Source organism: Puma concolor, chromosome A3 (genome assembly GCF_028749965.1).
Source record: "Puma concolor isolate L17-30 chromosome A3, mPumCon1.1.hap2, whole genome shotgun sequence".
Classification (NCBI taxonomy): Eukaryota; Metazoa; Chordata; class Mammalia; order Carnivora; family Felidae; genus Puma; species Puma concolor.
Genome location: NC_141669.1, coordinates 39,435,799 through 39,458,320, shown reverse-complemented (window position 1 = coordinate 39,458,320; position 22,522 = coordinate 39,435,799). Strand labels below are relative to the sequence as shown.

General features: G+C 39.6%; 1 protein-coding gene and 1 pseudogene across 2 annotated transcripts; one reads left to right on the top strand and one right to left on the bottom strand.

The window, feature by feature from the left end:
• Positions 1 to 5,583: 5,583 nt before the first annotated feature.
• KRCC1 (lysine rich coiled-coil 1) lies at positions 5,584 to 22,135 on the bottom strand. Of its 2 annotated transcripts, none has more exons than XM_086700636.1 (3): positions 21,161 to 22,135; positions 10,554 to 10,666; positions 5,584 to 7,061 (listed from the first exon to the last, which is right to left on the bottom strand). In XM_086700636.1, the coding sequence occupies exon 3, from the start codon at positions 6,962 to 6,964 to the stop codon at positions 6,191 to 6,193; it is 774 nt and encodes a 257-aa protein (XP_086556762.1). In that variant the 5' UTR covers positions 6,965 to 7,061; positions 10,554 to 10,666; positions 21,161 to 22,135; the 3' UTR covers positions 5,584 to 6,190. The 2 variants fall into 2 exon arrangements, with proteins under 2 accessions (XP_086556762.1, XP_086556763.1); XM_086700637.1 differs by having other exon boundaries at positions 5,584 to 6,986.
• Positions 9,305 to 21,734, top strand: LOC112864224 (ribosomal protein uL24-like pseudogene; annotated as a pseudogene).
• Positions 22,136 to 22,522: the final 387 nt, after the last annotated feature.

Genomic DNA, 22,522 nt, shown 5'->3' with positions numbered 1-22,522 from the left:
TTTCTATATTCTGCAGATGAGTCCTTTGCTGGTTCTTCTCTCTCATTTTTTAATGTTTACTTATTTTTGAGAGAGAGAGAAACAGAACTCGAGCAGGGAAGGAGGAGAGAGAGAGGGAGACACAGAATCCGAAGCAGGCTCCAGGCTCCAGCTGTTAGCACAGAGCCCTATGCAGGGCTCAAACCCATGAACCGTAAGATCATGACCTGAACTGAAGTCAGATGCTTAACTGACTGAACCACCCAGGCGCCCCTCCTTTGCTGGTTCTCTGGGTGTGAGATCTCCACTCTTGCCTTACATTTTCATCTTCTTGGCGGCATCTCTTGACAGACAGCTCATGATAAAGTGTGAAATTTCATGGTGCGTGGCTCCATTCTCCCCATTTGGAGGGAAATCTTCCAGACCACCTGGTCCAATGTCCTCTTTTTATGCCTAGAAACAGCCCGTTACCCCTTTCCTATCAGACCAAGACTATCATCTTACTTTTCAAGGACTCCAGCGCCTTCTGTGCCCTCACATTCTCTGCATATTCTATGAGGCCTTCTGAGCCCTTCAACCTTACTTTTCAAAGCTCTCACGAGACCTTCTGTGCCCTCATATTCTCAGCATATTCCCTCATACATGCTGAGGTGACTTCCTCCTTTCCTTCAAAGTTTATAGCAAAACTGTTTCCTCACTCTTGGCCCCTCCAGGAAGACCCTAGATTCTCTGAAGTCCAGCCAGTACCCATCTGCCAGCTACCCTCACCCACCACACCTTCTCCTGGATTCTATTGCAGCTCCCTAAAGGGCTGGCGTTCAAACCTCAAATCTGGGAGGAGACAGGCCTGGGCTCCAGGGTAACCCTGGACAAATTACTTTGAGTGGTTCTCAAGAGTCTCGCTTTCTTCCATGTAAAATGGTGGGAGCAACGGAAGTTCCCTTTATGGTAGCTGCGAGGATGAGATGTACAGGAATGTCAAATGTCTGTTGTGAGTCAGAACCCAGTCAGCACCAGACTGTTATTAGGGTCTCTGGTCTCCAGGCAATCCACGATACATTTGGATATCCACACTGCCTATGAGAATTGTCCTTTTCTTTGGTTTGTTTCTTGTCCATGGAAGTCTATACTTTATGCTCCTGGAAGAGCCAGCCGAGTCCCCGAGTGCCCTTGCATCCATCGTTTCCAGGGCAGATAGCCTGGGGGCAGGTGGCAGGGAAAGCCTAGAGCGCACCCTCTTTCCTCCATGATTAGTGCTGCGACCCAGGGTATGCACCTTCATACCTTGGTCTCAGCTGCCAGCTCTCTCACATGCTTTCCTCTGGCATTCTGGGCATAAGGACTGCCTACAAAATACTAAAGCAGTGTGCTCAGCCTAAGGACTGCCCCATTCCAGCCTGCGGAGGTTGTTTGTTTTTATTATGCTGAGTATTTTATGGCGTGTCAGGCACTTCACATGTATCTTCTCATTTAATCTTCGGAAGAGCCCTGCAAGGGTACTTGTCTCATCGCCATATTACTGATGAGAGAACTGAGACCCAGAGAGATTAAGAAACTCACCTAAAATCACACAGTATGTAAGTTAGTTTTTGCTGCATCACAAACCGCCCAACAGCTCATGATTTCAAACAGCAAGAAGTTTTCTCACAATTTTGTGAGCTGGCTGGCCTGGCTCAGTGGGAGTTGGATGACCAAGGTGCCTTGTATGTGGGGAAGAGGAGGAGTCAGTTCAATGTCAGCTGAGTGATGGAGACATGGCCACGAGGCTCTCATTATTCAGCAGGGTTTGTACCCAGTGGCTGAGTTCCAAAAGTAGCACGAGTAGCAAGCACAGGCACTTTTCCAAATCCAGCTTGCATCATATTTGTTATTCTCCCGTTGGCCAGGCCAAGTACCACGGCCAAGCTCAGCAGTACGGGAACGGACTACCTAAGGGGTGGTACAGGGAGGAAGAATTATCGCTGCCATTTGCCCCAACAAAGAATGTGCCATACATAGCTTGTAAGTGTACAACTGGAGTTCAAAACCAAGTATGTCAGATCTGAAAGTTCAAAACTGTCTTGGGAGTTATTGCCCAGGGTCAGAACGCTGCATGCATTGCCTAAATAAGTCAACCACCTTTTGCATGCACACCTGCAACTGTTTTGCAAATGCACATACATATTGCCATTAATAAACACAAATTACACATCAATAAACATAGCTTTAAGTGTCTGTTCTGCTTCACTGATTGTTTTCTTCCTTAGAGACTCCAAGTGTATTTGAGTCTCCTTTGCTTATCTTTTATCCTTAATCACCTTTTTGCAGGTCTTTTGTATTTTTTTCCTTACTTTTGTTGCCTTATCCTCATTATTCTCCTTTCTATGCTTTATTTTCTTTTTCTATATTGTCTATGCTCACTTCAGCCCTGTTTGAAGTGTTAGGTCAGAGTTTTCATCTGCTTAGTGTCTGAATTCTTCTGGTGTCTTCTTGTCAAAATATGTGCAGTTCATTTTTTCTCTTGTAATACCTTATGTGTGGCTAGGTCACTTTCTCCTCTTTTCCAAGATTGAAATGAAATGTGTTAACCTTGACTACTGGAAGGTTCCTTTATGAAAAAGGAATGACCTAGGGTACCTTTCATAGCTTCACAGCTCAGGGCTCCCTCTTTTGTTATTGTGAAGGGTGCAAAATACTATTTCTCTGCCTTTCAGGGCTAAGGCTCGTTTCAGAAAAATCTGCTCTATTTCCTATTGGCCTACAGGTCTTACCTGCTAAGGTGAGAACCTTAGATGCTGTATTTTGCTGTTACAGCAGTTTCTGGGTTTTGTTTCATCTGGGACCTTTTCCTGCTCCCTGTTTGAACATTCTCTTCTCCTTACTCCTAGTGTTACTTCCCAGCTCAGTTTGGTTTCTCAACCCAGCAGATTTTTTTGTTTTGTTTCATTTTGAGGCAGGGTTTTGTCCTTCTGAAGGAAATGTTTGCTGGGTATTTCTGAAATCCTCAGGGCTTAGATGGCCATAACAGTCATAGGTTGCTGGGTGCCTCTGGTGCCTGTTTTGCACTCACCAATTCAGAACCCATGATGATTTCTTCCAGTTCTGCAGCTCTTTGCAGACTTACTTGTCCTGTTTAGTGCAAGGATAAACGATGGTTTGGGATAGGATGGCCGTCAACGAAGATGCAGAGAAGTGGACAATAGGAGAGATTATGTGATGGTATAACCAGGGGCAATCACTGATGGGCCTGATGTAGGAGAGGAAAGGTTGAACAATGGAGTTGGTATTGTTATTCACAGAGATGGGGATGAGTGGATGGTGAAGAGGCGGGAAAGAACGCCTGGTGATGAGGGAAGCAAGTACTCTTTTGGGTTTCCAAGTGGAAATATCAACAAGTGCAGTTGGCTATGAATCTAGAACTCAGGGAGAAGATGTAGCCTAGAAATAGAAATTTAGAGGTATCTTAGATAATTTGTGTTGCTATAACAAATTACCATAGACTAGGTGGCTGATGTAGCTCTGGCCTCTTCTTTTTTTTTTTTTTTTAATTTTTTTTTTTCAACGTTTATTTATTTTTGGGACAGAGAGAGACAGAGCATGAACGGGCGAGGGGCAGAGAGAGAGGGAGACACAGAATCGGAAACAGGCTCCAGGCTCTGAGCCATCAGCCCAGAGCCCGACGTGGGGCTCGAACTCACGGACCGCGAGATCGTGACCTGGCTGAAGTCGGACGCTTAACCGACTGCGCCACCCAGGCGCCCCTGGCCTCTTCTTATAAAGGCACTAATCCCATTCCTAAGGGCTCTACCCTCATGATCTAATTCCCTCCCAAAGACCTCACCTCCACACACAATTACACTGGGGATTAGATTTCAACATATGAATTTGGTGGGTGGGGAACACGTAGTCTACAACATCGATATACAGGTACATTTAAAGCCATGGCCCTCGATCAGATCACTTAGGATGTGTGATTACAGAGTGATGGTCTAGAGCTGGTCCCTGATGCACTATACATGATGATGCATTTCGAGGTAGGTGGAGAAAGAACCAGTAAAGAGGCCCATGAGGAGGAGCTATGGAGGTAAAGAAAATCAGGCAAATGCAGTGCTATGAAGGCTGAGGGAGGGGCATTTCAAGGAAGAGGTGCTGACCAGATGGAAGCTGCTGAGAGGCTGAACTGAATACAAATAAAAAATATCCATTGGATTTGACAACATGGAGGTCATTGGAGATTTTGACAAGAACAGTTTCAGGGAAGTGGTAGGGACAGAAACTAGATGGAAGAGATGGAGGAGAGAATGAGAGGTGAGAAAGTGTAGACAGCTGGCAGAGACAAGTTCTTTTGTGAAAGAGAAAGGAGGTAGCTGAAAGACGATATGGGGGTCAAGGGAGTTGTTACTGTTTTTTGTAGAGGGGAAACAGAAGCATGTTTGCATTCTAATGGAATAATCCAGTAAAGGTGGAGAGACTCATGGTGCAGGAGAGATGAAGACCTTGAGGAGGTGAAAGGGTGTAGGATCCAGTGCATGAGGGGAGAGAGTGGTCTTTACTGAGAGCAGGGACACCTTAACTGTAACAGGAGGGAAGACAGAGAACAGACTACCTGAGGGAAGTTTATCAGTCTGGTGGTACCATAATGAGTTATAATCCCCTCTGAAGACTTCTCACTGGAGTGTGAGGCGAGGTCATCAGCTGAGAAAGGAGGCCTTATGGGAGGCACTAGGAAGGGAAAGTTTTGAGGGAAGAGAATATAAAAGTGGTGTCTTTGAGAGTGGGAAACTTACTATGGAAACTCAATGGATTGGAGGTTTGTGGTCATTAGTTTAAAATAAAATGGGTCATCTACCCTCTCTTCCTTCCTCTTCCCCTTCTTTCCTTCTTTGCTACTTGGGGCCTAGGCAGGTAGGAGGCTAGGCAGGGTGGTGATCCAGAGAAAGGCCAGGGCTGAGTAAGGCAGCAGCCCAGCAAGGGTAGGGAGACTGGTTACATGCAAGAGGATGGCTGTGTGTGTGGGGAATATATGGAGTGATTTATATGATACATATATATCTCTCATATAACATATATATGTGTATATATATATATATATACACACACACACACACACACACCTATAAATATTTATATGTATTTTAGCATATAAGCTAAAATCACTTTTAGCAAAATAATTCTAAAGTTAATATTAAAATAGACATGTAAGCCCAGCATTGTGGAAAGCAAAAAGAGTTTTCATATCACAGAATCTTGCTATCCAAGGCATTTTAGGGGCCAATCTTTCTAGTCATATTTGATAATGAGGAAAATGAAGTTAAGTGACTCCCCCAAAGTCACATAACAACTTGATGGCATAGCTGAGACTTGGATTCTGGGACTCAGTTTCCCAGGCCATAATTTTTTTAAAAAAGGGAATTATCAATTTCAACTATTTGGAAAAATTATGGTCATTAATAGATTTCTATCCTAAAAAGTGGGTTGAAATATGAATAAGCGAGGTAAAGAATTTTTACAACTGTAAAGTGTGACCCACCCAAAAGATCTTCCTCGCAAGTATAACTACTCCATTATTTCTCTTCCAAAAGAAAATCATCACTGACTGGGAACACATACTTGACACAGAACAACAAAATGCAGAAATTAGAACACTTTATTATAAATATTTCCAGAATATAAACTGATTTTATATCAAGACTCTTTGAAACTTTTAAAACTATATGTAACCTTAGCTTATTATTATTATAATGTATTTCATTTTCCACTTTGCAATCTAGAAAATACACTGCAAGTTAGGTCTAACAAAGGAAAAAAAATCAGTCTAAATTGTGTCAAAGAGAAAACTAATGAATATAAAAATATCCCACCCACAACTAAAACAAACCTAATCAAGAAATAGATTCTGCAAAGCCCGTTAATACTTCAATTTAAAATAAGTGACCTCCCAAGGGAAAAATACTTCTACTATCATAGCATTTTGATGAGTAAAAGCAGTGCCACTCTCATTAAGGAAAATTACATTATATAGAAGAAAAATGTAGGGATGTTTTCAGGAAATGAGGAAAAGTAATTTCCGTGCTGGAGAGTAACCACATTAAATACTTTCGGTTCACTCGGCCTGTTGTTAGAAATTAAAGTACCTGTTCACATGAAAAAATCGATATGAACATGGACATCATAAAACCAAGCTCCTCAACTATTTTTTCAATTTAACCTCAGGAGAACCAACTCAGGATCTTCAAAATCCAAGGATAGACTGGTCCCAAAGCATTTCCTCCTCTGTCCTCTCTTTACCTTCTTCCTTTTTCTCTTTTCTACGCTTACGTTCCTCTTTCTTAGAGGCCACATCTCGGCCTTTTTTCTCCTTTCGATTCTTAAGCTTTTCTGTACTGACCCTGACTGTTTCCATTTGTGTTAGATTTCTTTGGAAGTTCTTGTGTTTGTCTAAATCTATTTCCTCATAACCTTTTTTCCTCCTATGCTTGGGCCGCTCCTCCTCTACTTTTTCTCTGGCTTCCTCTGGGTGCCTTTTCCCCTGCTGATGTATCTGTTTATGACTGGCTTGATGGGCGCTGGCACTGTTTTCTGAGGAGAGACGCTTGTAAACTCCAGATTCCACACTGTATGGGCGACAGTTATACGCTTGCTGACTAAGGTTCAGGGGTCCTGGTTTTTCTGAGAAACAATCCCTGGTGAACTGGCAGTAGCTCAGAGAGTCTAGTCTTAGCCTGCTGTCATGAGCTGGTAGCCACTGAGGTAACCGGTTTTCCACCTTTGGTGAAATAGGGCATGATCTCGGGTAGGTCTGGACAGTCTCAGATGAGAGTCTGTGATCAAACATTCTATGCCTCGGTCTGTAATCAACCTCTTCTTTGTACCCACAAGTTTCCAAACAGTCCTCTCTCATCTTTCTGAAACAAGTCTTTGGCTCTAAGCCTCTGGCTTTCTGCACTTTGATATAATCTTCAAGTTCATCTTGAAAAGAGTCATATGTCTTCTTTGAATGCTTCATTAGGTTGACAACAAGGGGTTCTCTGTAGAGAAGATGGGAGAAAATTCTTCTTACTAGATTATTGTATTCTGAATATTTCCTTTGCTCTTGAAGAGAGCTTCAAAAAACAAAACAAAGAAGCCCAGACAAATTAAAACCTAATTCAGCAAAGAAGTTAAATATCATGACATTATACACCAAAATGGTACATTAGGATAGTCAAATATCTCCCAGGCCACTCACAAGTAGGTTTATCATTCTCAGAAGTGGGATGAAGAGGGCAGAGAGCAGATGACATATAGGGTTCTGTTGTATGGCTAAAAATGTAAGGCATATAGGGATGTGTGGTTAAGGGCCACACATCCCTGATAGGTGGCTGATAGTTTTCATAGTTTTCCTAAAGTTCTGACTAATTAGTTTCTTGTATATTGTTTTTTAAGAGAAGTAATAGAACCATAGAGAATAATTTTTAAAATCTTCAGTTTACTCAGACAAAATAAAATAAATATGCTTACTTACCTGACTAGAGTACCATAAGACTTAATAATAAAAGGATGTTTATAAAATGGTTTGGGAATGCTGGAAATTGGAAATTCTGCTACGAGATGAAACTACTCTTTTGTATAGGGCATGAGGGAAGATGAGGGAACAGAGTTCTGTATCTTCTGTCCAGGGCTTGGATTTCATTCCATTACTTCTGATTGGTAAAAAAAAACATTCTAGAATGTCTTCTGGTTTGTCCTCTATTAAAGTACTGGTGGGAGGGTTAAGGGAGGAATGGAGGTGAAAGCGGAGAGGGGGTCAGACTGATGCAGAGAAAAGTTTTAGAAGAAATTTAAAGTAGAGACACTAATTTTTTGTTGGCTTGTTTGATTCTTTTGGTGGGGGCAGCACTATTTCTGATTTCTTTCCCCTACCTCAAATCCTGCATTAAGTACAAATGTAGCAGAAAAGATCCTTACTACAAGATCATCTCCTATGTAGTTTTGATGATATACTTTGTCTCTAAAAATTAGGAGGTGGCATACCCATGGAGAACAGAATGTTCTTCCCTTTAACAGAAAGAAAGAAGCATGACATAGCACTCCAGAGTCACTAATGATCAGCTACGTTTTCTGGAAATTTTAGATCAAAAAATAAAGTCTAAATGAAGTCTAATTTGGTGAATCAGAAAATTTAGCTCCTATTCAACTTAAATAGTACAAAAATTCTAACGAGAATAACGCAACAAATATTTGATTATAGGCAAAAGATTTGAACAGACAATTCAGAAAGGAATATATACAAAGGGCCAATGAACACATGAAAAAATATCAACAGTCATCAGGTCAATGTCAATTAAAACCACAATGCAATTCCACCACGCACTCACTAGAATGACTGGGATAAAAAGAATGACACCAGCAGTGTAGTTGGTGAGGATATGGAACAACTAGAATTCTCACACACTGCTGGTCAGGGATAGAAAATGGTACAACCACTAGCAAACAGTTTGCTGGTTTCTGAGGAAGTTAAACATACACCTACTGTACGATCTAGTTATTCCATTCCTCAGTATGTCCCCCAAAGAAAAGGAAATATATGTCCTTACAAAGAATGATACATGAATATTTATGGTAATTTTGTTTTAGCCCCAGAAAGGAAAAAACAGAAATGATGATCAACAGGTGAATGGAACTATCAATAGTGTTACATCCATACAGTGAAATACTATCAGTGGTAACAAGGGAAGAATTATTGGTTATTGATAGAGTCAACAACATCGATGCATCTCAAAATAATTATGCTGAGAGAAGCCTGACAAAAAGAGTACATAACATATGATTCCGTCTACAGAAAACTCTAGAAAATGCAAACTAACGTACAGTAACAGTGTTTGCTTGGGGATGAGACAGGAAAGGATGGGAGGGATGATTATAAAAGGCACATTATGGAGTCTGGATATGTTTACTGTATTGATCATTTGATGGTATACACATATATCTGTCAAAACTCAAATTTTGTATTTTAAATATGTACAGTTTATTGTATGTTAACTATATCTCAATAAAGCTGCTTTTACAAAGTCACTAGCAAGATGAAAAAGATGGTGATAACTGTTGAAGCTGGATGCTGGTATATGAGGGTTCGTTATACCATTTTGTCCACTTTTATGTTTAGAAATTGATACTTCATGCCCACAAGGATGGCTATAATAAAAAAGACAGGTGAGATTCAGTATTGGCAAGGATGTGGAAAAATGGGTCATTTCATTCATTGCTTGTGGGGATGTAAAATGTGCCGCTATTTTGAAAAATAGTTTGGACTTCTGGCCCCAAGCACACAGGTCTGAGCCTGCCTGGAACCAGGTAGACCATCATGATGAAGTTCAACCCTTTTGTGACCTCGGACCACAGCAAAACCCCCAAATGCCACTTCAGTGCTCCCTTGCACATGCGCAGGAAGATCATGTCTTCCCCACTCTCCAAGGATTGGTGGCAGAAGTACAAGGTCTGCTCCATGCCCATCCATACAGATGATGAGGTTCAGGAGGTTCAAGGACACTATAAAGGTCAGCAATCAGCAAGGTAGTCCAGGTGTTTAGAAAGAAATTAGGTCATCTACATTGAGCAGGTTCAATGTGAGAAGGTAATGCCACAACTGTCCATGCACGCATTTACCCAAACAAGGTGGTTATCAGCAGGATAAAACAGGAAAAGAGCAGGAATAAATTCCTTTTTTTTTTTTTTAAAGACTTTGTTTCTTTTTTTGTTTTAAAGTTTATTTACTTAGAGACAGAGACAGAGAGAGGGAGCAGAGGAGGGGCAGAAAGAGAGAGAGGGAGAGAGAGAATCCCAAGCCCTGACGCAGGGCTCGAATCCATGAACCGTAAGATCATGACCTGAGCTGAAGTCAAGAGTCGGAGTCAGATGCTTAACCACCTGAGCCACCCAGGCACTCTTGATCAGAAAAAAAATCTTGAATGCAAAGCCAAATCTCAACAAGTTGGAAAAAAGAAAGGCAAATATAAGGAAGAACTTATTGAGAAAATGTAGGAATGAGTATAAACTGTTATGCAACCATAGTTTAACTGCAGATTTTTAGCTTGGTATATACTTCTTTGAAACTTTTCAAGATGTCTCTTGAACGTTTCATTACCTTCCTGTTTTGTTATTGTCATGTGGCTCTGTAAATCAACTTTTGCTGTTTTAATAATTTTATGAATAACCTTGGAAATGTTTCCTAATTAAAAAGAAAAAAAAGAAAAACAGTATGGCAATGCCTCAAAATGTTAACAGTGTTACTGTATGACCCATCAGTTTCACTCCTAAGTATATGCCCAAGAGAACTGAAAACCTATGGTTACACAAAAACTTGCACACAAATGTTCACAGTAGCAATATTCATAACTACTAAAAAGTAGAAACAAGTCAATGTCCATTAACTGATGAATGGATAAATAAAATGTGGTATATTCATACAATGGAATATTATTCAGCAGTAAAAAGGAATGAAGTACTAATATGTGGTACAACATGGATAAATCCTGAAGGCATGCTAAATGAAAGAAGCCAGTCCCCAAAGCCCACATATCATGCAGAAATCAATGAAGAGGTGAATGGAAACTTACCTTTATCAGGCTGGGAACTTGGTGAAGAAATCTGATCATATTCCCCCATTAATTGCTTCAGTTTTCTAGCATGGACTTTCCCCAAATGGTGAGACCGTGCAACAACCAGGAAGCTAAAAAACATGATGCAGAGATCCCAAAATCTATTTTTGTCTAATATTCCACTCCCAGTCATCTGAAACCAAGTACAATCTTGTTACAAAGATTAAATAGTTCAAAGTTTAGACTCATACCACGAACATAGATCCAGAATCTGAAAATTCACAAATCCATATCCTTTTTTATCATTTTACTTCCTATAAACCTGAAAGTTAGGCTACATATTGAGCCTATATTTTTTTAAGCATATATTTTACTCCAGAAAAGTAAATAATATTTTGTTTTACAACACAGTGACCCCAAATGTCTACCTCTAAATTTGAAAATAGCTTTCATGATTTTTAACACATTTAGTCTGAACTAAAAGTTTAAGGACAGAGTTTTGTTTGCATTCAAATCAAAGTATCAGCTTCAGTAGAAATTATCCTATGATTCAGAAGATCTTTATTTTCAACCTCCCTCATAATATGAAATCCTTTGCAATTCAAACTATATCACTACTTCCCATATACCTTTTACAAAGAGTATTTGTAAAAGCTCAATATTTATTCATTCAATGTGGTATCTATGAATAAAATAAAGGGAGGGAAGATTGAAGATCATATTAAACATTTAAGGTAATATTTTCAATCTGTAACTAGATATCACTTCACATACCATCTCAAATCTTAATTTCCTGAGTGCTTGCAAGAGTATCTACTAACTTTTTGCTAATTAGAATGAAATTTCAGTATGAAAACATTTAGTAAGGCTCTACTATTTAATATGGTAGTATATTCTTATTTAGTCCAGAATATATTCTGAAAGGGAAGTTACTGGGTCACCAGTAGGAGTCTGGACTTTATGGAAATGATCTGTATTGAAAGGCTGGGAGAAGATATCTGGCCCTGGCATTTTTGTGTTTTATAGCAGACAATTTCAAGAAATAGTCTATTTTAAGATAGTTACTGATTCTAGCTGTATCTCTCAGGTCATCTGGGAATCACAGAGAGGAACCACAAACCATCTTTACCTGTGGTGGGCAACAGTCCTCTATAGTTGTACAAAAATGATCACAAGCAAGGCTCCCTAAACAAGGCTCAGATAAGCCACTCAAAGCTATAGTCATATTCACGTATTAACTTCCAGAACTTTTGCTCAAAGTGTTCCTCACCTCAATAAATAATCTACACCAAACTTACCACATGTATCCTTGAGGTCCATACTACTATCTAAAGTTCCTAACAGTTGAAATGTATTTTTATTGAAATTTACTAGTTTATAGCCAAATTATGGGAAGAGCCTAAATGTCCATCAACTGATGAATGGATAAAGAAGTTGTGGTTTATATACACAGTGGAATACTACTTGGCAATGAGAAAGAATGAAATATGGCCTTTTGTAGCAACGTGCATGGAACCGGGAAGTGTTATGCCAAGTGAAATAAGTCATACAGAGAAAGACAGATGCCATGTTTTCACTCTTATGTGGATCCTGAGAAACTTAGCAGAAGACCATGGGGGAGGGGAAGGGAAAAAAAAAAAAGTTTGAGAGGGAGGGAGGCAAACCATAAGAGACTCTTAAAAACTGAGAACAAACTGAGGGTTGATGGGGGGTGGGAGGGAGGGGAAAGTGGGTGATGGGCATTGAGGAGGGCACCTGTTGGGATGAGCACTGGGTGTTGTATGGAAACAAATTTGACATTTCATATATATATAAAAAGAAATTTACTAGTTTATAAATATGATACCAATCATGGAACGTCAAAATTGTACTTCCTATGCAGCCACTTAAGTGAATATGAATTGGAACCACGTGTACTGTCATGGAGAAAAGTCCATGATATATTAAGGGGAAAAAAACAAGATGTAGAACTCTATCTACCTACCTACCTGAGTACCTATCTGTTGATCAATCTCAAATCCAATTTTAGTATAAAAACACAACACAGAACCAAAAAATAAATATATTCACATGTATTTATTGTAAGGAAGGAGTTAAAGGAGTTGGGCTGCAATCCATTCACTTCCTTTCTGGGGGTGGGGGGAGAGGGAAGAGGGTGGGTGACTTCTGGACCTTTGAGAAAAGAGACCAATGATACAGGCTAAAAGAATAGGAACTTATCTTTGAAATGCCCTTAGCAAGATGTTCCTGGCTAAGGATGATCTACAGTAAATAAATTCAGGACCAATGAGGCATAGCTCTATGAAGAATGTCACATAAGCAAGCGTATATAAAATGATTCATAATTTAAATACCCACACTGCGTGAGGTGATCCTTACTTAGAAACCTCATCTATCTATTATGTTGGGTTAGAGATGCAGGTCTGAGGAGCCATTTTTCATGTCCTAGAGATCTTTGCTTCTTTAGAGTTGCTTGATTGCTTGTATCCTTGAAATACTTAGAAAGCCTTGATACTAGGTAATATTACTGATTTGTGTTAGTGTGATTTGACAGTCTGATCTTGTATATCTCAATACCCATAGAAAAAAAAATCTGAAAAGATACACACTTAATGGGGCTTGGGATATGAGTTTAGGAAAGGAGTAAGAGACAATATTTAACATTCTGCTCTCTGCATATGTCTGTACTGTTTTAATTTGTGCAAAAAAAAAATTACTTTGTAATTAAAAACTCCATAAAAATTGAATTTAAAGGTTCTACAGGTTAATTTTCAGAACAAGTGTATAGATTAAAAAGGTTTGGCTAAAAATATTGAGTTTAAGAACTGTAAATGATAAACTTTTTAGAAAGGATGATGAATATTTAAAAATGTTTCTCTAATATATATAGTATCTCTCTGAATTATTTCTGATTTGTTATAATGTATATAATTTACTTATGACTCTAAAATTAAAATGAAAAGCAAGCCATAAAGTGGGAGAAAATATTCCCATCTCATATATCAGACAAAGGACTTGTATCTAGAATATAACTCTTATGACTCAGTAAGATAAACACAAATTAAAATGGATGGGCAAAAGATTTTAACAGACACCTCAAAGAGTGTATGTGTGTGTGTGTGTGTGTGTGTGTGTATGGCTAAGTAAATGCAAATTAAAACCACAATGAGATACTACTACACTATCACTGGAAATGATTAAAATTAAAAGGACTAAAAATACCAAATGTGGGTAAGGATGCTGAACAACTGTAATTCTCATACGTTACTAGTTAGAATTTAAAATGGTACAACTTTACAAAGCTGTTTGATAATTTCTTTAAACATTCAACATCTATCATATGACCCAGCCATTTCACTTGTATTTGTTCAAGAGAAACAAAAACATATATCCATGCAAAGCCCTGTACATGAATGTTCATAGCAGCTTTATTTGTAATAGCCCCCAACTAAAACAACCCTAATGTCTGTCAATAGGTTAATGGATAAACAAAACCTGGTATATCAATATGGTAGAATTATTCAGCAACAAAAAAGAAACAAAATAGCAATATATACACAACACGGATGAATCTCAAAGTCATCATGCTTAGTGCAAGATATGAGTACCTACTTGTATGATTCCCTATTTGCAAAAAGTTCTGGAAATATAAACTAATCTATAGTGATAGAAAGCAGATTAGTGGTTGCTGGGGACAGGAGTAGAGGGAGGGATGGATTGTAAAGAGGCATGAGCAAACTCTGGGTGTTGATGGAAATATCTGGCATTTTATTTATGATGGTTGCTGAGTATATACCTGACAAAAACACATTGCCTTGTGTACTTTAAATATGTGTGTATTTTAAGTAAAGTATATCTCAATAAAGTGTACTAGAAGAGCTTAAAGATCTATTAACAGATGTTTTTGGAAAATGAAATAATTATACCTTAATTTGTTAAACTGGACTTTTAAATGTTGTTTTTTTTTTCCCCCAGAAAGATTATCCACCTAACATAAGGCCAATTCACCTATGCAGAACTACTGCCCATCATATTGTGTCACTTATCTTGTTGCTCTTATGAGCCAGACATAGGGACTCTGGAGCCAGTTATTAGCTGTGTAAGCTTGGTTAAATTTCTCAACCTCTCTATGCCTTAAGTCCCTCATCTCTAAAATAGGGATATAACATATACTTCAAAGAGCTGTTGTGAGCCTTAAGGAAATGAATATACATAAAATGCTTAGAACAGTATATGGTACATAGCAAGTACTGAATGAATGAGCTTTTATTGTTACTCAGGATTTCATCCATTTTACTGACCTAGTGAAATGTTCTCCCAGCCAACTTTTCTCGTAACTACAGAAAGCCAAATAAAGGAAAAGTTATGTGTAAACAGAGCAAGAGTGCCTGACAGGAGTACCTAATTCTTTGTATTTCAAGATAATGTTCATGTTTTAGAGGACCTTTTTAGTACTTATTTTTTGAAATGTTTATTTTTGAGAGAGAGAGCAAGTGGGGAAGGGCAGAGAAAGAGGGAGGGAGAGAAGCCTAAGCAGGCTCCACGCTGTCAGTGCAGAGCCCAATGCGGGGCTCAAACTCACTAAATGTGAGATCATGACCTGAGCTGAAATCACAAGTTGGACACTTAATCGACTGACTTCAGCTCATGATCTCACAGTTGGTGGGTTCCAGCCCCACACTGGGTTTTTCGCTGACAGTATAGAACCTGCTTGGGATTCTCTCTCTCTCTGCCCCTCCCCTGATCACACTCTCTCAAAAATAAACATAGAAAGAAAGAAAGAAAGAAAGAAAGAAAGAAAGAAAGAAAGAAAGAAAGAAAGAAAGAAAGAAAGAAAGAAAGAGAAAGAAAGAAAGAAAGAAAATGGAAATGAAATGAAATGAAATGAAATGAAAACTGGGGGCTCCTGGGTGGCTCAGTTGGTTAAGCGTCTGACTTTGGCTTAGGCCTTGATCTTGTAAGTTCAAGCCCCGCATCCATCTCTCTACTGTCAGTGTGAAGCCCACTTGCGATCCTCTGTCCCCCTTTCTCTGCCCCTCTCTTGCTCTCACTCTTTCAAAAATAAACATTAAAAAAAGAAAGAAAGAAAGCTGAAAGTTAGACTTGATCATTATTGTGTCTTCTGGCTGCTCTATTTTGAACCAATTCTTTGAAGATTTCAGTTTATATCCTGTGTTAATTGGTGCCATGTCTACTTTAATACCCAAAAGAGTATGGAATATCAAGCAGAAACCTCTAAGGATACTAGCTAATTTTACTACTTACAGGCTGGTATTAGGTCCCAAGCAAGAAATAGCTTGTCTTGACTGAAACGTATCTGGAGTATTATTTTAGATTTACCTTCTAATATTTTTTGGAAAAAATCTAGCAAAATTCTGAAAACTTTTCTATTTCTAGAAATAGATCTCATGTCCTGATCTGGTCATCAGATCCAGCCCTGTGTTGGGCTCCAAGCTGAGCAGGGAGTCAGCTTGGGATTCTTTCTCTTGCCCTCTCTCTCTGCCCCTCCACTGCTCTTGCAAGCACGTGTACTCTCTCTCAAAAATAAATATTAAAAAAAATATATTAAAAAATGGAAATTGCAAAGCCTGAGCTTTTGCATTGTATAAAATGTTTTTAGTAAGTCTCAGTTCTGATGAATAAATCAACTGAATTTAAGTGAAAAATCTATTTAAAAAATTTCATGCCCCACCGCACATCATTTCTGTTGTGACACAGCACTTAAACATTATACAGCATCTTTAAAAAAATGTGTATTAAATATCTCTGAAGAAAAAATGAGCAAAACTAGGATGTTAATTTGGTTAGTTTTAGCTCAGTTCTTTCCCTTTAATAAATACACCCCCAAAATGGTATGGTCTTATACTTTGTTTTTAAAGTTTATTTATTTTGAGAGAGAGAGAGAGAGAGAGAGAGTGAGAATGTGAGTGGGGAAGAGAGAGAGAATCCCAAGGAGGCTCCACATTGTTAGCTCAGGGCCCAAACTCACCAACTGTGAGATCATGACCTGAACTGAAATCAAGTCAGATGCTTAACCGACAACTGAGCCATCCAGGCGCCTTACGGTCTAATACTTTTAAATTTAACTCAGTCAGAAGTATTAGGAGACGTTTTATATTTCCCCATTACTTGCATTTTTCTCTCAGCCATGTTATGTAGCATTCTCTGTATTCCATTAAAGCTATCTAAAAGTATTTTGTTTTTTGATGCAGTAGTAAACAGTATTTTTAAAAATCTGAACTTACTGTTTGTTGCTAATATTGAGAAATACAATTGATTTTGTATATGGAGCTAATATTTTGCCCCCTTGCTAAATTTATTCTAGTAGCCTTTTCTGAGGTTCCTTGGCATTTCCTACATAGATGATCATATCGTCTGCAAATAGAGAGTGTTATTTCTCTCCAATCTGAACATCTTTTGTTTTTCTTGTCTGACTGTACTGGCTAGGACTGCCAGTACAATACTGAACAGAAGTGGTGAGAGTGTATAGCCTCCCCTCATTCCTGCTCTTGAGTTTTGCAATCTTTTAGCATCATTATAATCTCAGGAAAGGCTAAGCAGAGCAGAGCATTACATTTTAGGAGACTAGGTAACTGACTGTTATCTTTGCTATCTTTTGTAACTATTTGCTATCTTTTCAGGTTTTTATTTTTTTATTTTTTACCTATTTAAGTATTTTTTAGAGATCTTAATTGTGCTAGACATGCAATCCTGTAGCTGTCAGCCTCATAAATACTCCTAGCTATGTTGGTTATTAACCTTGTCTTTTCAGGAAAGTAGATTAGTATCTGATTTAGGAGTTTGCCAAGCTCTAGCTATTTCACACTAACACAACAATCACAAAAATAACTAAGGGTTTACTATTATGGCAAATTTCCAATGATAAAATACAAAAGAATTAACAAAATCATTAATTGGGAGTACTACACATTTAATATAGTTACACATTTAATATAAAATTTGTGTCTTTATTTAAACTAAGTCTTTGAACATCAATAATTGTAAGTACTCTGTGGCTAGCTAGCTCAAGGATCATGCTTGTGAAGTTAGCTTTACTTGGACCCAAGGCAGACATCCAACATCAGAATGCCAGCAGATGCATTCCATTCCTTTCAAAGGATTAGTAAATGTGAATGTGAATGGGTCTGTAAGAAGTGGGGGAAAGCCCCAATGCTTTCACATAGATGCCCTAACATATATGTGATGAATATAGTAGGGGAAATCTTTTTAGCCATTTTAACATGCTTAGTCACTATTTTCACACACTGACATCTAATAAAGTCAGCAGATCTGCAACTAACAAATAATCATCAGTGTCCCTCCAGAGATCTTCCTCCCCAACCATTCTACCCATCTGTCAACACTAGATTTACAACATAACGTGCCCTGGTGTGCATGTAGCAAATATGTCTTGGACAGAGCACAGCTTCATACAAAACAATGAACTACTCCTGATTATCCCAGGAGTCCTGGCTAATCTACATTTAAGACTACATTTTCTCTAATGTGTTCATCCTGCTATTTCTTACCAATTTTAGAAGTTGTCAATTAACCTGTTTCCTCCCCACTCCATGGAGAATTTGACTTGCCTCACACTACTATCCCACATTTCCTCTGCAGCCATTTCAGACTAAGAGATAGAAGTTGTGTGTCAGGAAGAAGAAAGCAATCATGCCAGCTCTGGAGCACTCACCATTAACGTAATTTGAGAGATAAATAAACTTTTATTGTGTTTAAAAGAACATAAAACCCCCAAACTGCATTTTGTTTTGTTTTTTCTTTTTCTAATTTCACAAAAAAACATTAACTACTAAGCTCTTTAAAAGGGCTGTGCTTAATTCATCAGTATATCCTTGGGACTGAGCAGAGTACCTGATACATACCAGGAGTTCAAAAAGTGTTTTCTGAATAATACAACAATGGCTATTAGCTAGATTTTTCTGTCATTTGATCCAAATCTCTGCTTACTATCATGAAAACAAAGGAAAACATTTTTAGGTAATGCTATGTAAATGGGTTACTGATTCAATAAGGAGTCAAAAATGTCCTTCATTCTAAAACCAAGTTCATTTAATTTCTTGAAAAGAAGCAAATAAGCTGGAATTGATTTTTGTGGTTTTGTTTTTACTAATCCTTCAGGAATATGATTACTTAAACATTTTTTTTAACTGTCAAAAATACTTGAGAAACCAAAAAACTTTGAGAAACCTCACTGAATGAATTAGAGTGTCCTGGAAAATGTTATGACAACTTCACCATAAATTCTATATATATGTCCTTTCATAGAAGTCTGGTTATGTGGTATTTCTTTGGGGTTTTGTGAGTGAGTTTAATTTCTCAATTTCCTATTTGTAATCTGACACTTTCTACATATTCTCTGCTTGCCAATATCTAATCCTTACTGACATCTGTTCATTATCAAGCCCATACAAAGGAGCTCCTCTCAGTGTTACAGCTATAGGTGAAAATGGTTTAGCAGATGTTCTTCAAATCAGTTTGAATGGTCCTATCAGGATCTTGACAGTGACTAGGATTTTAGTAACTGGAAGCACAATAATTCTTTCATACATTTAAGGTAAATCTCCTAACCAAGTCTTTTAAGGGGAAAAAAAAATGCTGGGTCAGTAACAAGCAACATTTTTCCCCCTCTTGTTTATGTACTGTCTTACCTGGCAATTATTTAAGGCTTTTACAAATATCTCAAGTAAAAATATATGACTTCTACTAGTGTTTTAAATAATATAATATGCCACATATTTACCATTTGTTAGGTAGCAGTTAACTGAACAGTTAATGAAGGATATTTACCCAAAATAATGTCACAAGAGGTAATTTTTAGGTAGCGAATTATATTTTGTTTTTCATATCCTCATGAATAGTCTCAATCTTAACTCAGAGATTTCATCACTCTTTGAATGCCACCTGACGGCCATTATAGGTCGAGGTTTCGTGTTTTATGAACTGCTTTTCCAGTACACAGCCAGCCCATGGAAATATCAATACCGAACTGTAAAGCCAGTTAACAATTTTAAGGACCTCAGAGTTTGGTTGGTGCGGAGGTCCTCAACCTCGACACTACTGACATTTTGGGTAGGAGAATCCTTTGTTGGGGTGGGTGTGGGACTGCCCTGTGCATTTTATTTCTATCAAATAGATGCCAGGTAGCATCTGTGCTCACCCCGTCCTTCCTTGCCCAGTGGTGGAAACCAAAAATGTCTGCCAAGTGTCCTCTGGGGTAGGGGTGCAAAATAACCCCTGGCTGAGAACCACTCAATTGGGCTAATCCCATTCCCCCTCCCCACAGATGACAAAACTCAAAACGGAAGTTTGGGACTTCGAAAGTTTGAAAAAAAAAGTTTGGGACTTACTCAAGTCATACAACTAGTGGACAAACTAGCACTAGAACCTAGTACTAGTCAAGATTCCTATTCCAGTATTCTCATTATACCACCTTGAAGTCGTATAGAAAGGTTACTGCTAGCACTGTGTGAAGTGACATTGTACAAAGTCTTAAGAAATTGCACATATTTAAAGTCATCACACACACGAAAAACAAAAAATGCCATCTTGGCAAAAAACTTGTTTTTCTATGAGAAACTGTTTCCAAATCTTCCTGTGATCTGGCTGAGAGCCAAACTGAATTGTATAAACTATAAACCGTATAAAAATTATAAACTGTATTACAAATTACATAATCTATAAACTGCTCAGGCTTACTTGTTGGTGAGAGGCAGTAAGTCTGGTATGAAAACAATCCAGAGTTTATTTTTGACCTCAGAACAATGATAACTAACCTAGGCTGACTCAAGACGTTAAATCTAGTCTTCCGAAGGTTGCCTTCATTCAGAGATTTACTAGAACATCATTTGGTTGCAATGACTTCCTCATTCCATTTTTAGTGCATGGAATTTATATAAAGTGCTTATAAAAATGTTTTAAGAAACGTATACTTTTTTTTTTTTTACTTTGCCATTCCACCAAAGTGAAATACGTAAAAGATTATGGAATAGCACAGAAAAATAGAATATATCACGAAAAAGGGTAAAAACAAAATTATTTTCATGAGGTTATTATATTGATGCCTCTCCAGAAAAAAGGAATCTAAATTATTCTACAATATTTTGGCTTCCACTGTCTTTTCCCTCTGGGGACAAAAAGCAACATAAGTCAACACGATAAGTACTAAAAATGATGAGACTGAAGATGGTGAAATGTTTTACTGAGACCTGAAACACGATCAAGCTCCACCATCTAAAATCCTTTCCTAAACTGCCTTACAGTCTTACCTCATAGTTTGGGACAAATAGGGTGTTCACAGACATATAGTACTTGTAGGAACTTAAACATCTGTTAGATCGAGGTGATGAAGAAATAGCTTTTTGTGTTAGGGGAAATGTGTTGGTGAGAACTGTGAAAACTTGGGCAGAAACACTCCTTCCAAACTCCTGCAGGGAGACTTGACCAAATTTTAACTTGGCCTCTAGCAGCTTAAGGCTGAATCCCAGCGATGACCCAGCCCCCTTTGGAGCTCCTGCAAGAAAAACCTCAGGGCTGTCAAAAAGAAATCTGTTTTTAGAGCCAACACCTGATAACAGGTCCCCATCTCTCTTTTTAAGAGTACTTACTGAATTTGGATTGTGAATCCTTCCTGTCTCTGAGAAGGATGTGTCCCTCCTACAACTCAGGAGTGTCCTTCTCAAAGACCTGAAAGCCATTCCATTGAAGTGTAATCATCGGGAAGGAGACGCCTAGGTCTCCCAGTGGCTGTGGGAGCATAGAATCCTAAGGTCCCTCCCTACTTGCCAGCAGCCAGACACAGCTGGCCTAACAACATCCCCTTTGTAATTCCTCACTTCCTTGACTCTTCTGGAACCCCCACCTCTCCTCCAGTCCCTCATTTTCCCTTTGAAACTCCCAGTCACCTCTGCGCAAATGCAAATGGAGCTCAGCTCTTTCCCCTACAGTCGGGAGTGTCTGGATAAATTCCGTTTTTCACCGCTCTCACTACTGTCCACTTTGCTACCTTTGACACTGATCTGTAGATCCCTATTGAACTCAGACCACTATCAAAATAGGCCTATAAATCTCAGAAGTTTGCTTTATAGGGTGTTATCCTCAAAAAGCCCCGGAAAACTCTCCAAAGGGACCTCTCAACGCCCTCATCCCTCCGCTCTTCCCCCAGGGCCCCGACAGTTTTAAGCTCCGGAGCTACTTCCTGCGGTGGGCAGAGTCCTAACTCCACTTCGGCCCAAGTGTCTACTTTCCCGGATGTTCAAGTTCACCCCGCCGAGGTTTCCTCGCTTCCACGTCTCAGGCCGTTTCTCTCCTTATCCTCGGAGCTGCCTCATCCATCCTCCTTCCCTTTCTCTGCCACTCCAGTCAAGACTTCTCCCTGGACATCTCTCTGCCCCCTCAATCCTCAGCTTCCTGAGCTTGCTGGGGTGTCCCTCTCCCCTCCACGCTCCACCGGGGGGCCGTGGCGCCCCTTTCCCCGGGCGGCGGGTGGTGAGGAGGTCGGACGGACTCCGGCCCCGACCCGGTCGGCCATGGCGCACGCTAGGGGCGCGCCCAGCCTTCACTGGGCCGCGGAGGGAGCTGAGGGGCTGAAGACCGGGCCGCCCCCGCCGCCGGGGCGGGAACTCACCTTCTCTGAGGCAGGGGCGGGCGTCTACAACTACTGTCCCCCTCCCCGCCAACGCCGCCGGCCGGGGGATAGGCCGGGGTGGAGGTGGCGGAGAGGCAGGGACAGGCGCTGCCGCCACCGCCGCCTCCGCCGCCGAGCAGGCGGGGTGAGAGGAGGAGGCGGAGACCAGGCTTCCTGAGGGGAAGTCTCCGCCACCACCGGCAGCTTACTGGACGGCGCCAACGCCATGGCGGCAAGGCGCGCTACTGCGCTTGCGCAGGTGCCTCCCTTCCAGGGAGGCCCCTTAGCCCCGCCCCCTTTAGCCCGGCCCCTTTCGCTGGGGTTTTTTTTTGGGGGGGGGGGC